Raw genomic sequence first — 16,664 nt, forward strand, 5'->3', positions numbered from 1 at the left:
AAATCTTAATCCTTTCAGTACTTATGAGCTTCTGAAGTTAAGGTTCTTCTTTTCTGTGCAAGTCCTCTTTGATGACACGTGTTCCGGGAACCGCCCAGTTTAGAAGATGTTTGCTATGGGGATTTGCTTCTAAACTGGGCGTTTCCCGAGACACGTGTCATCAGAGAGCACTTAGACAGAAAAGAACAACCTTAACTTCAGAAGCTCATAAGTACTGAAAGGATTAAGATTTTTTCATAGAAGTAATTTACAAATCTGTTTAACTTTCTGGAGCCAGTTGATATATATAAAAAAAGTTTTTTCCTGGATAACCTCTTTAAGGACACTATTAGGGGTCATTTTATCAGTCAAACAGCCCATGACAAAAGAGTTGAAACTTGCGGACCTTCATAGACTTCACCAAACAGCACACTCCCCAGACTTAACACAGCAACTTACCAAGATACAGTCTCAACTTCACTCTTTATCTCTCCAGGACTATGAAAAGGCGATACCGCGACTGAAACTAACCTGCTACTGGCAAGGCAACAAGGCTAGTTCACGACTGGCTAAGAAGCTAAAAAAAGCGCGATTCTAAGACTCAAATCCCTTTTATTTCTAATGGGGACGGGTCAAAAGTTATGGATCCACAGGGCATTGCTAACTGCTTTGCTAATTACTAGGGATCGACCGATATCGTTTTTTTTAGCGCCGATACCGATAATCTGTGGCCTTTCAGGCCGATAGCCGATAACTTATACCGATATTCCGGTATAAGTTATCGGCTATTTCTCCACCCAAAGGCCCCCCCCCCGGCCCCGAAGGAGCCGCTGCAGATCATTGATTTAAAGCGGCATGCGGTGCGGTGGGGGCCGCGTGCGGTGGGGGCGGGACATTATCGGATTATCGGCAAGGTAATTGCCGATAACGTCAAAAATTGTGAATATCGGCCGATAATATCGGCCAAACCGATAATCGGTCAATCCCTACTAATTACTACCAAGACCTATACAATCTTAAGTCTGAGCCCGCTATTTTCCAACCCCCTGCCAACACAATTTCTTCTTTCCTTTCCTCTGTCCTATTACCTACACCTCCCTCTGAATGTATGGATGAACTGACATGTGATTTTTCTATTGACGTAATGCTTGTATCCGTTCCCTTAAGCCCTCTAAGTCTCCGGGCCCTGTTGGCATTTCAAATGATTTTTATAAAAAGTTTGCTCCTCTATTAGCTCCATACTTGCTTAGGACTTTTAATGCTATTGTCTCTATAGGTGCTCCCCCTGATGAGAAGCTGGAAGCCCTAGTAGTCACCATTCCCAAAGCAGGTAAACCAACAGATAACACAGCAAACTTTAGGCCCATTTCATTACTTAATAGCGATATAAAGCTCTATGCCATGGTGCTGGCGGCCCGCCTTAATAAAATCCTGCCTGCTTTGATCTTTAAAGATCAAGTTGGCTTTTGTTTAAGGGTGCCGGACATTGGATAGTACTAGAAGCTTTCTTGACCTCACTGCTAAAGTATGTGCCGATCAAAAGCCTTCTCTGCTTCTCTCTTTGGATGTGGACAAGGCGTTCGCTCGGGTACACTGGGGCTACCTGCACCAGGTTCTCCGCAAATTTCAATTCCCTTCCAAATTTGAACATGCTATCGTGGCGCTTTACTCCCATCCTTCTGCAAAAGTATTTAGTGCAGGGGCAGTCTCCCAAAAATTTGTTCTTAGCAATGGCACCCAGCAGGGATGCCCCCTGTCCCCTTAAATTTTTACATTACTAATGGAGCCTTTTGCCCAGCATATAAGGACGTCGGTGGCGATTTCTGGGATCCAGGTTGGACAGAGGAACCATCATATAGGTTTATTTGCCTATGACATCATTATTTGCTTAACCAATCCCCAAAGGTTCTTGTCCTCGGTCAATGCTGTCAGAGGAATTTGGGAAAGCTAGCTACTATAAGATGAACCCCACTAAGTCTACTATTCTTTTTTTTATTATTATTATTTTTTTTATAATACAGTGGTCCCTCAACATACGATGGTAATTTGTTCCAAACGACCCATCGTTTGTCGAATCCATCGTATGTTGAGGGATCCGTGCAATGTAAAGTATAGGAAGCTGTACTCACCTGTCCCCGCCGCTCCGCACCAGGTCCTCACCGCTCCCGCTGCTGTCCCAGGGGCTCTCGATGCTGTCCCGCTGCTCCGGTGTCTTCTTCGCGATCCTCCGGTGTCTTGCGCATCTTCTGCAGGGTCCGGGCCTCGCTTTCAGGTGACGTTATTACGCTGCTGCGCCGGCGCGGCGTGCGTAGTGACGTAATAACGACGCCGGAAAGCAAGGCCCGGACCCTGGAGAAGATGCGCAAGACACCGGAGGATCGCGAAGTGGACCCGGAGCAGCGGGAATAGATAAGTGAACCTGCCAGGGATGCTTAAACTGCTATCCGACAGCAGCTTAAGCATTTTGCGCTGTCAGATAGCAGTTAATGCGATGGCCCCGACATATAAAAGCATCGTATGTCGATGTACATCGACATGCGATGGCCTCTGAGAGGCCATCGTATGTCGATTTTATCATATGTCAGGGCCATCGTAGGTCGGGGGGTTACTGTGTATATTTTTTTTATCTTCATATTTGTTTTAATACAGATTAACAAAACCAAAAATGTAACCTAGGGGATATCCACTTTCTTGCTATCAGTAATCTAGCATAAAAGAGATATCTGGTTACCTTATGTCTACTTTCTTTTCTTTGATCCTGATCTTCCCCTTCTCCACCAAGTATGGCCATCTTGGGGCATATCTTAATCTCCCCTAACACCTTCCTACCAATTTCCATATATACATCATTCCAATATTTTCTAATTTCAGTGCACCCCCAACACATATGGTATAAATTGGCATCCTGCTCCTCACACCTTGGACAACTGGAGTCCAGTTGTTTCCCCATTTTGTGTAATATCTTAGGGCAATAATAGATTCTATGTAGAATCCATATTTGCATTAACCTGTGACATTCCTGTATATCCGCCCCCATTCCTCTTCTCCGATCTCCCCTAAGTCTCTGTTCCACTTTTCTTTACTTTTAAATTTAGTCTTTTCTGTTGTCTTTACTACCAGTTGTGTATATAAATGTGCTACTATTTTTTTTCTTTCCTATTTTGTTATTTTTTCCAGTAGACCCCTGGGAGTCTCTACACTGAAGATCTCTTTCTCTCTGGTGGCCAAGAAAGCATATCCAATTTTAGCATATTCGTACCATGCTTTTTCTTCCAAATCAAACTTTTCTTTTAGGTCCTCCCATCTAATAAGCTAACCCTCTTTTATCAAGTTAGAAAATTTCCTAATTCCCTTCTCTTCTCTTTTTTTTTTAATGATCCTAATTTATAGAATTCCTCTATCTTTTTATTATGCCATATCGTAGATATTGCCAAACTATGTTGGACTCCCTCGATCTTTTTAAGCCTTGCCCAGGTCTTGATCAAACAATCCACCCCTGGGATTTTCCTGTACTCCCCCATTTCCATTACACCAGATTCCAAAATTTTTAATATATTTGTAACTTACCATGGAAACTTTCGAATACATATCTCAACAATCCATCATTCCACCAATCAATAAACCAAGCAAGTTGGGTGGCTAAAAAATTATTTTTTATATCTGGGAATGATAATCCACCTTTATCTTTTGGTACAAAAAGGTATTCCTTTATTCTTGTATGCTTCCTCCCCCAAATGGAGTTAAAAATAGCAATAATTTGCTTAAATATTTGATCTCCAAACCATATTGGAGTCCCACAGAACAAATATAGCAGTTTTGGAATTATTATATCTTTTATAAGCACTATTTTATCTGATTTGGGGATTGGTAGCTTATTCTAGGCTATAGCCTTCCTTTCCACTTCCCTTATCACAGGGAAGGTATTTAATTCATGGAACTCTTGTACACTCCTCCATATCTGTATCCCCAGGTATTAACATTTTTCATTCTCTTTTAAAATTTTTACTACGGGGTTGCCCAAATCTATACCTGGTCCTAACTGCATCGGAATATATTTTTCCCAATTTATAGTCAATCCTGAGTATTTTCCAAATGTTTAGATTTTTTCCATAACCAAGGGCAACAAGGTATGAGGGTCTTTAACCTCTTCAGGACATAGGGCGTATGGATACGCCCTGCATCCCGAGTCCTTAAGGACCAAGGGCGTATCCATACGCCCGTGGGAATTCCGGCCCCCACCGCTAGCCGGTTGGGGACCGGAGCCGGATGCCTGCTGAAATCGTTCAGCAGGCATCCCGGCATATCGGCCAGGGGGGTCATTATGCCCCCCCATGTCGGCAATTCAGTCCAGCGATCTGCGGCGATTCCGGGTCAATCGGGTCTCCAGTGACCCGGAATTACTGGCTGTACGGGGCCGTCTCTGATGGCCCCGAACAGCCAGAGCCTGCAGGGGTGAGGTGGCACTGGTGCCACCTCACGATCGCCCTGATTCGTCGGCCGGATTACCGGCCGACCAATCAGGGCGCCTGCTGCGGGTGTCACTCCCGCACCCGCTCCGCCCCTCTTCCGGAGGACGTGAGCGGGTGCGGGACGTGCACCCCGGGTGCTGGGGACCCCGATCCCCGGCGTCAATGTTGGGATCGGGGCCCCAGGAGCAGCGGCGGCGGCGGGACTGACCTCATGCGGCTGGATCGTTGGAGGTGAGTGACAGCCTCCTGCTGTTGCTTAGCAACAGCTCCCAGCTTGCAAAAAGGGCATGCTGGGAGCTGTAGTTATGCAACAGCAGGAGGCAGACCACCACAACTCCCAGCATTCCCTTATGGGCATGCTGGGACTTATGGTTTTGCAACAGCTGGAGGCACATTTTTTCTATGGAAAAGTGTACCTTCAGCTGTTGTATAACTACAACTCCCAGCTTGCACAAACAGCTAAAGTGCATGCTGGGAGTTGTAGTGGTGCATCTGCTGGTTGCATAACTACAACTCCCAGCATGCCCGTTGGCTGTCGGTGACTGCTGAGAGTTGTAGTTTTGCAACAGCTGAAGGCACACTGGTTGTGAAACTCAGTTTTTTTGACCTAACTCAGTGTTTCACGACCGGTGTGCCTCCAGCTGTTGCAAACTACAACTCTCAGCAGTCACCGTACACCTGCACCGTACATGCTGGGAGTTGTAGTTTTGCAACAGCTGGAGGCACATTGGTTGTGAAACACTGAGTTAGGTCACAAACTCAGTGATACATAACCAGTGTGCCTACAGTTGTTGCAAAACTACAACTCTCAGCAGTCACCGACAGCCAACGGGCATGCTGGGAGTTGTAGTTATGCAACAGCTGGATGTCCGTCCCCCCCCCCCAATGTGAACGTACAGGGTACACTCAAATGGGCGGAGGATTACAGTAAGTATCTGGCTGCAAGTTTGAGCTGCCGCAATCTTTCTGCTGCAGCTCAAACTGCCAGCGAGAAACTACTGTGAACCCCCGCCCATTCGACTGTACCCTAAAAACACTACACTACACTACCACAAAAAATTAAATAAAAAGTAAAAAACACTACATATACACATACCCCTATACAACCCCCCTCCCCTATAAAAATGAAAAACGTCTGGTACGCCACTGTTTCCAGAACGGAGCCTCCAGCTGTTGCAAAACAACTCCCAGTATTGTCGGACAGCCGTTGACTGTCCAGGCATGCTGGGAGTTTTGCAACAGCTGGAGGCACCCTGTTTGGGAATCACTGGCGTAGAATTCCCCTATGTCCACCCCTATGCAAGTCCTTAATTCAGGCCTCAAATGCGCATGGCGCTCTCACTTTGGAGCCCTGTCGTATTTCAAGGCAACAGTTTAGGGTCACATATGGGGTATCACCGTACTCTGGAGAAATTGTGTTACAAATTTTGGGGGGTATTTTCTGCTTTTACCCTTGTAAAAAATGTAAAATTTTTGGGAAAACAAGCATTTTAGGTAAAAAAAATATATATTTTTTTACATATAAAAAAGTCGTGAAACACCTGTGGGGTATAAAGGTTCACTTAACCCCTTGTTACGTTCTCCGAGGGGTCTAGTTTCCAAAATGGTATGCCATGTGTTTTTTTTTTGCTGTTCTGGCACCATAAGGGCTTCCTAAATGCGGCATGCCCCCAGAGAAAAATTTGCTTTCAAAAAGCCAAATGTGACTCCTTCTCTTCTGAGACCTGTAGTGCGCCAGCAGAGCACTTTTCACCCCCATATGGGGTGTTTTCTGAATCGGGAGAAATTGGGCTTCAAATTTTGGGGGGTATTTCCTGCTATTACCCTTTTTAAAAATGTAAAAATTTTGGGAAACCAAGCATATTAGGTAAAAAATAATTTTTTTTTTTTACATATGCAAAAGTCGTGAAACACCTGTAGGGTATTAAGGTTCACATTACCCCTTGTTACGTTCCCCGAGGGGTCTAGTTTCCAAAATGGTATGCCGTGTGTTTTTTTTTTTGCTGTTCTGGCACCATAGGGGCTTCCTAAATGCGGCATGCCCCCAGAGCAAAATTTGCTTTCAAAAAGCCAAATGTGACTCCTTCTCTTCTGAGACCTGTAGTGCGCCAGCAGAGCAATTTTCACCCCCATATGGGGTGTTTTCTGAATCGGGAGAAATTGGGTTTCAAATTTTGGGGGGTATTTTCTGCTATTACACATTTTAAAAATGTTAAATTTTTGGGAAACCAAGCATTTTAGGTAAAAAAAAATTATTTTTTTTACATATGCAAAAGTCGTGAAACACCTGTGGGGTATTAAGGTTCACTTTACCCCTTGTTACGTTCCCTGAGGAGTCTAGTTTCCAAAATGGTATGCCATGTGTGTTTTTTTGCTGTTCTGGCACCATAGGGGCTTCCTAAAGGTGACATGCCCCCCAAAAACCATTTGACGCTCCTTCCCTTCTGAGCCCTCTACTGCGCCCGCTGAACAATTAACATAGACATATGAGGTATGTGCTTACTCGAGAGAAATTGGGTTTCAAATACAAGTAAAAATTTTCTCCTTTTTACCCCTTGCAAAAATTCAAAAATTGGGTCTACAAGAACATGCGAGTGTAAAAAATGAAGATTTTGAATTTTCTCCTTCACTTTGCTGCTATTCCTGTGAAACACCTAAAGGGTTAATACACTTACTGAATGTCATTTTGAATACTTTGGGGGGTGTAGTTTTTATAATGGGGTCTTTTATGGGGCATTTCTAATATGAAGGCCCTTCAAATCCACTTCAAACGTGAACTGGTCCATGAAAAATAGCGAGTTTGAAAATTTTGTGAAAAATTTCAAAATTGCTGCTGAATTTTGAAGCACTCTGGTGTCTTCCAAAAGTAAAAACTCATAAATTTTATGATGCAAACATAAAGTAGACATATTGTATATGTGAACCCAAAAAAAAAAAATATTTTGAATATCCATTTTCCTTACAAGCAGAGAGCTTCAAAGTTAGAAAAATGCAAAATTTTCATTTTTTTCATCAAATTTGGTGATTTTTCACCAAGAAAGGATGCAAGTTACCATAAAATTTTACCACTAAGTTAAAGTAGAATATGTCACGAAAAAACAATCTCGGAATCAGAATAACTAAAAGCATTCCAGAGTTATTAATGTTTAAAGTGACAGTGGTCAGAATTGCAAAAAACGCTCCGGTCCTTAAGGTGAAAAAGGGCTCGGTCCTTAAGGGGTTAAAGTGACAGTGGTCAGATGTGCAAAAAACGCTCCGGTCCTTAAGGCCAAAATGGGCTCCGTCCTGAAGGGGTTAAGACAGAGCAGAAGGTCATCCGCATATAGGGATATTTTATTCCTTATGCCCTCAGCTCCAAAACCTTCTTTCTTTAGGTTGTCTCTTATCTGGGTTGCTAGGGGTTCAATAAACAGGGCGAACAGAAGAGGGGACATTGGGCAACCCTGTCGGGTCTCCCGAGAGAGAGAAAACCATCTTAACCCCTTAAGGACTCAGGGTTTTTCAGTTTTTGCACTTTCGTTTTTTCCTCCTTACCTTTTAAAAATCATAACCCTTTCAATTTTCCACCTAAAAATCCATATTATGGCTTATTTTTTGCGTCACCAATTCTACTTTGCAGTGACATTAGTCATTTTACCCAAAAATTCACGGCGAAACGGAAAAAAAAATCATTGTGCGACAAAACCGAAGAAAAAATGCCATTTTGTAACTCTTTGGGGCTTCCGTTTCTACGCAGTGCATATTTCGGTAAAAATGACACATTATTCTGTAGGTCCATACGGTTAAAATGTTACCCTATTTATATATTTTTGATTTTGTCGCATTTCTGGAAAAAATCATAACTACATGCAGGAAAATTTATACGTTTAAAAATGTCATCTTCTGACCCCTATAACTTTTTAATTTTTCCCCGTACAGGGCGGTATGAGGACTCATTTTTTGCGCCGTGATCTGAAGTTTTTATCGGTACGATTTTTGTTTTGATCGGACTTTTTGATCACTTTTTATTAATTTTTTTGTTGTATAAAAAGTGACCAAAAATACGCATTTTTGGACTTTGGAATTTTTTTGCGCGTACGCCATTGACCGTGCGGTTTAATAAATAATATATTTTTATAGTTCGAACATTTACGCACGCGGCGATACCACATGTTTATTTATTTTTATTTACACAGTTTTATTTTTTTTATGGGAAAAGGGGGGTGATTCAAACTTTTATTAGGGAAGGGGTTAAATGGCCTTTATTAACACTTTTTTTTAACTTTTTTTTTTTGCAGTGTTATACCGACCCGATATGACCAGATATGATGCGGGGACACCGCGTGACCCCGCGGCATATCGCAGGAGCCGGCGGAGGACGTAAATATACGTCCTGCGTCGTTAAGGAGTCTCCATTCATCTCAACATTTGCTTCTGTGTTCTTATACAGTATTTTCATTATTTTAATAAATTCCTCCCCTATGCCAAATGATCTCATTGTCCCCTACAAATATTCCCACTCCACCCTGTCAAATGCCTTTGCAGCATCCAAAGATAGGATGGAGTCTACTATTCTTGCTTTTAATCTTTCTACTGACGCACAGGGATCTATACGGTCTATCTTTCCATTTCTTTGGTCAGAAGACCAGATTTCTTATCTGGGTATCCCACTAATTGCTTCCCCCTCTTAAACAGTACCAGTAAATTTTTATTTTCTTAAATCTCAAATAGCTAACGATATTTCTGATTTCTCTACACTCCCGGTGTCCTGGGCTGGCCGTATAGCAGCAGCAAAGATGGTTTTGCTATCCAAGATTTTTTTATGTAATTTGCCAATTGTAAATCCTATATTACGGATTTAAAAAGGCTAGTGTTACAATTTATATGGAGGGGTAGCCACCCCAGAGTAAATGCCCAGCTGTCCCTCGGTTGGAGATGGTGGAATGGGGGTTCCTTGTTTATGCTCATATTACCATGCAGTTATATTAGATCAGTTGAAAAAAATGGTGGTGGCAAGATGACTCCCCGCACTGGTTGGATATAGAATCTGACTTTCTTGGTTACCCATTTTACGTAACTTCTTATGGTCCCTGCGTTTTAACCCTATTTATTCAACCTCTACTTTTTGTCCTTCCATTACAGCTGCTATAAGAGTTTGGAGTAGACTGGATTACACTACGATTCTGTGCCACTCGTGGATACTAGATATCCCTCTTGCTGCGATAAGTGACTGTTTAAGTGACTTGGATCTTACTTTTTGGATCAGATCAGGCATAACTACGGTTTCTCAACTGTCTGACTCTTCGGGCCTTCCGTCGTTCTTTTCTATTGCTACTACCTACTCATTCCCTCATAAGGAGTTTTATAAATATCTTAGAATGCGTCACGTTTTTCCTAAACAATAGAGTATTTACTAAAGGAATCTCTATTGCTTATGCGGAGCTTTTGCAGCTTAATAAGCCCGGACACTATACATTTCAGCTCCGGTCGGAAGAGGATCTAGGACAAAAATTTACAGATGAGCAGTGGAAGTTTGTATTTGATATACATAGGAAGATGTCTAGATGTGATAATCATTTAGAATCTTCACAAGGTGGTACTATACGCCTGCTAGCATGGCCAAAGTATATCCCTCGTCCTCGAAGTATTGCTGGAGGTGTGGGAATGTCATTGGTACGCTAATACATATCTGGTGGGAATGTGAGCTAATTCGTCCCTTTTGGCTTAGTATTAAGTGTTATCTTGATTGCTCACTCCCTTTCCCTCTTAGAAGTGGCCCTTCTTTTTTTGACCCTAGACAAAATTCTGACACGTCACCTTACTATTATCTACCATGTCCTTACTGTAGCTGGAATTTCCATTGCCCAGTGGTGGAAATCCGCTGATATACCAGATCTCTCGGCTATTAAAGCCACTGTTCATCACAATCTTATGATGGAGGGATATATAAACAAACCCTAGGAGTACGAGAGGCACAACATGACAGATGAAGCAAGTGGACTGATTGGACCAAGGAATGAGCTTGCAGGAGGAGCTGTATATTCTACTCTTACATTTCCCTCTTCCACTACATATATATACACTAGTACTTATATTTTTGCTTTTATTTTTACTTATTTCAATTTGTTTAAGTGATGGATTACTATTTATTCATTTACGACATATTTTGTGTGATGGGTTATGTGTGGGTTATTATGATTGTTTTGCTCCTTGTGTAATTGTTATATTTTTATGTTCTTATGAAAAACTTTAAGAGTTATACATGGACAAGGAGAAAAAAAATTTTTTGTGAGAAAGAGTAAAATACAATACAGGAATTTAGGTGCACTACTGTGGTAGATGTATACAATGGCATTGGCTATCCCTCATTAAAATTGAGACATTCGCCAGTATATCCTTAGATGGAGGACATACCAGAGCCCGCACACCAACGCCATGGTTTCTCAAGTGTATATATCTACCACAGTAGTGCACCTTAATTCCTGTATTGTATTCTAATTATTACACATCCACACCGTCTATCTGGTGCAGGATTCTATTGTGGCACTTGAAGTCTGCTGTATGCATCCTCCATTGTATGCATTTTTATGCTGGGGATCGCCCTTAGCAACAGACTACAAGGGCAGGATCTGCTCCCCCAGTATATATGCACAACTGCATTTGGGGTTGAGCACCTCCTGCCATTTGAGACCACGTCTTTGTTGTTGTTTAAATCTTAAACTTGGAGGTGTATAAACTCCACATTTAATGCGCCTTGATCACTATTAAGGCAGCATTAAGGTTCACATGTGAGGCCGCAACACATATCAGCCAACTTAGGTGGGGCTTGTAGCCTGTCTCTCCCTCCTCCCATTGTATGTGTGCTCTGTCACACTGGAGGCAACTGGGAGCAGGCTGCGAGTCTGCCTAATGCTGCTGTAATTGCCCACTGGACCCTGGTTTTTGCTTATCATGCACAGGTAGGTTAGCCTTAGGTCCCGTGCCACTTGAGAAACCTTGGCGTTGATGTGCGGGCTTTGGTGTGTCCTTCATATAAGGATATACTGGCAATTGTCTCAATTTTAACATCAGTGTTGAGGGATTAGCCAATGTCATTGTATACATCTACCACAGTAGTGCACCCATATTCCTGTATTGTATTATTCCAATTGTTACACATCCACACTGTTTATCTGGTGGAGGATTCTATTGTGGCACTTGCAGTCTGTTGCAGGCATCCTCCATTGTATGCATTTTTATGCTGGGGATCGCCCTTAGCAATGGACTACAAGGGCAGGATCTGCTCCCCCAGTATATATGCACAACTGCATTTGGGGTTGAGCACCTCCAGCCATTTGAGACCACGTCTTTGTTGTTGAGAAAGAGTAAAACAACTTGGAACACTGTCTATATAGGGGGGGACATTTTCATTTGTCGAAAGGAAAAAAGTTCCCTGGTTATGGGGGATCCTGATGCACAAAAATAAAGCACTGCACCTACCTACCTCTCTATCTATCTATCATACAAAAGCTAGTAAAAGTGCCTTCTTGTTTTCATTGAAGTGTACCTGTCGTCAACAAAAACTTTTTATATAATGTAGATAATACCATTATATGTATATTTGTAATATACATTGATTAAAAAATGTGTATATTTTTGTCCCTGCAGCTATTGCCTGTGTCTCTCTATGAGGAGTCCAAATACAGGAAGTGTGGGTGGACAAGCAGGGCTCTGTACAGTGAGGCTCTATGACATGCCCCTGGCTCACACGTCAGGATGATTGACAAGCCAGGAGTCTGTACAGAGCGCTGCTTGTCCTTCCCTCACTTCCTGTATTTGGACTCCTCATAGACACACACAGGCAATAGCTGCAGGGACAGCATTTTTTTCACCCAAAATTATACACAATTTTTTTTACCAATGTATATTACAAATATACATATAATGGTATTATCTACATTATATAAAAAGTTTTTGTTGACCACAGGTACAATTAAGGTTGGAGACCATCCCCTATTACTTCCATATGTCCTGACATGGCAAAATGATACGACTGTTCTCAGTTGTCAAATCCAGAAGATGCATTGCACTGACCCGTGCTAGCTGCAATTTATTTCCTTTTAATTTTATATTTAGATACGAACCTCTGTCTTTTCAGTTTTTGAAACCGTCACCTCATTGACTTCCAACAGTCTGCCAGATTTTTTAGAAGCTTCTACTTCCTTGTTTTTAATAATGGTTTTCTTCTCTTGAACCTTACAATGTAAAAAAAAAAAAAAAATGTCACACCCATCAGTGATATACCTATCATGAGCAGCATTTAGATTCTTAGCTCAATTCTAGCCATCTATATACCCTATTGTGGAGAATATAGCAGCAAAGTTATGTTAAAAGGGTTATCCCAAGAGTAAAACGTAATCACCCTAGCCAAATGATAGGAGATAACTAGCTAACTGGTAGGGTTCAACCACTGAGACCCACACCTATCATAAGAATGAAGCAGTCGCTTGAGTGAATTGAGAGGCAGTGCACACGCTTGGCCACTGCTTCATTCACTGCCTATAGAACATTCGAACATAGCAGAGTTCGGTGCTCGGCAACTTTAAGAAGTCTAACAGAAAATGAGTAAAGCAGTGGTTAAGCATCTGCATTGCTGCTCCATTTACTCAGGGGACAACTGACCTCCATTTATGTGATTGCGTGGGTGGGACCCCCGGTGGGACCCCCCCATCGATGAGCTACTTACCACCTATTCTGTGGATCTTGGAATAACCCCTTTAAGTAACTTCTTATATCCCTTTAGAATCCTGATCTAGTGTGGGGAAGTAGATTGACCATTATTTTACAGTTTATATCTGGGAAATGCAAGTATTTACTAAAAATAAGCATGTCAGGAGCGTGATAAGTCTAATTTCTTTACCAACAGATTGTTTTATGGCATCAGCTGACTACTGTACGATTTACTAAGAATAACACAAGTATACAACTTTGTGCATGCAAGCTATATCTCTCTATGTTATATGGGCCCTGTCCTTTTCATATGATGTAGAGCAGGGATCGACAACCCCAGGCACACGTGCCACTCATGGTACGCGGGGTGCTTTTAAGTGGCACACGGGGCTCAGGGCGGAGAGGGGCTCACTACGCTAATGGGGATCCAGGACACTTGTCCTGGATCCACAAGCGAGCGCCGCTTTAAGCCGTGTCGCACACGCACACACAGCTAAAGCCTCCTCTCAGTGTGAGCCGCAGGACCTGCAGCTTCACTGAAAGGAGACCTGTGACCTCTGTGACGTCACTCATCCGCGCCTGCACTGTAGCAATAGAAGAACGCAGCCAGCTTCTGCTTCCCAGGAGATCCCTGCCTGCGATATATTTTTTTTTAATTTAGAAAAAAAATTTTTTAAATCATCCTGCCATCAGTAGGGGGGGAAGGTGATGGGAAGGGGGGTTGCAGGTTATGGGGAGGGGGGTTCAGGTGATGAGGGTGCAGGTGATGAGGGTGCAGGTGGGAGGGGGTGCAGGAGGGGGGAGGAGGGTGCAGGTGACTGGGAGGGGGGTTCAGGTGACGAGGAGAGGGGACAGGGGTGCAGGTGATGGGGAGGGGAGTGATGATTTGGATGTGAAGGAGCACTGGCTGGTTCCCTACCTGGCTACCTACACAATTACCTGGCTGGCTACTTCCCTACCTGGCTACCTACCTTAACCACCTGGCTACCTACCTACATACATAACTACCTACCTACATAACCTAATTATCAAGCTACCTACTTCCTACCTATCTACCCAGGTACCTACCTAAATACATAGCTACCCATTTACCTACCTTGCTACCTACCTATGAACTTGCCTCCATATCTACTTACCTACTTGTATAGCTACCTACCTACCTACTTGGCTACCTACCTATATCCAAGCTCACCAAAGTATAAAGCGCAGAATTCAGGTCAGTTTATTCCATTTTTGACAAAGGTGAAGACAGGTCGCTGAAACATAGCCTGCTTTGTAACACAGTTTGGAATAGCATAAACTCCACCGAATTCTGCACTTTATAATTGAGGTGTGGAGAACACTGGAAAAGTGCAGAAACTAAGATGTTTGTCCTGCAGATGCTGCAGTGATGGGTTTTGGCTGTAAGAAGTTGTCATGGTGGTCTGAGCCAGATGGAGAATAGAAGAAAAGAGCAAGACGCTGACCGTAAAACACATAAATGGTGAGTAAGTTAATGTAACTGTATGTATATTATTGCGCAACACGACTGGGGTCTGTATTATGCAAGGTGGGGGGGGGGGGGTCTGTATCATGGTGGGGTCTGATTCTGAGGTCTGTATTATGATGGGGTCTGATTCTGGGATCTGTATTATGGTGGGGTCTTATTCTGGGGGTCTGTATTATGGTGGGGTCTGGTTCTGGGGTCTGTATTATGGTGGGGACTGATTCTGGGGTCAGTATTATGGTGTGGTCCGATTCTGTGGTCTGTATTATGGTGGGGTCTGATTCTGGGGTCTGTATTATAGTGGAGACTGATTCTGAGGTCTGTATTATGGTGGGGACTGATTCTGGTGGGGTCTGTATTATGGTGGGGTCTGATTCTGGGATCTGTATTATAGTGGAGACTGATTTTGGGGTCTGTATTATGGTAGGTGGTGATTCTGGGGTCTGTATTATGGGGGGTCTGATTCTGGGGTCTGTATTATGGTGGGGTCTGATTCTGGGATCTGTATTATAGTGGAGACTGATTTTGGGGTCTGTATTATGGTAGGTGGTGATTCTGGGGTCTGTATTATGGGGGGTCTGATTTTGGGGTCTGCATTATGGTGGGGTCTGATTCTGTGGTATGTATTGTAGTGGGGTCTGATTCCTGGGTCTGCATTATGGTGGGGTCTGATTTTGGGGTCTGTGTTATGGTGGGGTATGTATTATAGTGGAGACATTCTGGGGTCTGTATTATTGTGGAGACTGATTCTGTGGTCTGTATTATAGTGGAGACTGATTCTGGTATCTGTATTATAGTGGAGACTGATACTGTGGTCTGTATTATAGTGGGGACTGATTCTGGGGTCTGTATTATGGTGGGGACTGATTCTGGGGTCTGTATTATGGTGGAGGCTGATTCTGGGGTCTATATTATGGTGGGGGCTGATTATGTGGTCTGTATTGTGGTGTGGACTGATTCTGGGGTCTGTATTTGACAGGTCTGAGTTAAAATGGTTGTTCTCACTGTAAGGTCCTTAAAGTGCAAACGATATATAGGGGCAATTCTTGAAATAAAAATACCCTGTGACAAGCCACACCCCAACAAACCCCACCCACAGCAAGTCACACCCACAACGAGCCACATCCATATTGGCGGCACACCAAGCAACCTCGAAAAAAATTTAGGCACAGCACTACCAAACTGTTGCCTAACCCTGATGTAGAGAATAGCATTATATGTATATTTGTTATCTACATTGGTTAATAGCAGGGCTCTGTGCACTGAGGACAAGCAGGGCTCTGTGCACTGAGGACAAGCAGGTCTCCGTGCACTGAGGACAAGCAGGGCTCCGTGCACTGAGGACAAGCAGGGCTCCGTGCACTGAGGACAAGCAGGGCTCCGTGCACTGAGGACAAGCAGGGCTCCGTGCACTGAGGACAAGCAGGGCTCCGTGCACTGAGGACAAGCAGGGCTCCGTGCACTGAGGACAAGCAGGGCTCCGTGCACTGAGGACAAGCAGGGCTCCGTGCACTGAGGACAAGCAGGGCTCCGTGCACTGAGGACAAGCAGGGCTCCGTGCACTGAGGACAAGCAGGGCTCCGTGCACTGAGGACAAGCAGGGCTCCGTGCACTGAGGACAAGCAGGGCTCCGTGCACTGAGGACAAGCAGGGCTCCGTGCACTGAGGACAAGCAGGGCTCCGTGCACTGAGGACAAGCAGGGCTCCGTGCACTGAGGACAAGCAGGGCTCCGTGCACTGAGGACAAGCAGGGCTCCGTGCACTGAGGACAAGCAGGGCTCCGTGCACTGAGGACAAGCAGGGCTCCGTGCACTGAGGACAAGCAGGGCTCCGTACACTGAGGACAAGCAGGGCTCCGTACACTGAGGACAAGCAGGGCTCCGTACACTGAGGACAAGCAGGGCTCCGTACACTGAGGACAAGCAGGGCTCCGTACACTGAGGACAAGCAGGGCTCCGTACACTGAGGACAAGCAGGGCTCTGTACACTGAGGACAAGCAGGGCTCTGTACACTGAGGACAAGCAGGGCTCTGCACCAGTCA

The 16,664-nt window shown here is 43.9% G+C and overlaps 1 protein-coding gene across 3 annotated transcripts in view; it reads right to left on the reverse strand.

The window, feature by feature from the left end:
* WASHC2C (WASH complex subunit 2C) overlaps positions 1 to 16,664 on the reverse strand; it is a 103,451-nt gene that overhangs the window by 20,949 nt on the left and 65,838 nt on the right. For 2 of the 3 annotated variants that reach the window (XM_056530407.1, XM_056530406.1), the window contains exon 25: positions 12,551 to 12,661. The exons of the other annotated variant lie outside the window; for it this stretch is intronic. In XM_056530407.1, coding sequence (XP_056386382.1) covers positions 12,551 to 12,661 — 111 coding nt within the window. The remainder of the gene's footprint in view (positions 1 to 12,550; positions 12,662 to 16,664) is intronic. 3 annotated transcript variants of the gene reach the window in all.

The sequence above is a fragment of the Hyla sarda genome, chromosome 7 (genome assembly GCF_029499605.1).
Source record: "Hyla sarda isolate aHylSar1 chromosome 7, aHylSar1.hap1, whole genome shotgun sequence".
NCBI lineage: Eukaryota > Metazoa > Chordata > Amphibia > Anura > Hylidae > Hyla > Hyla sarda.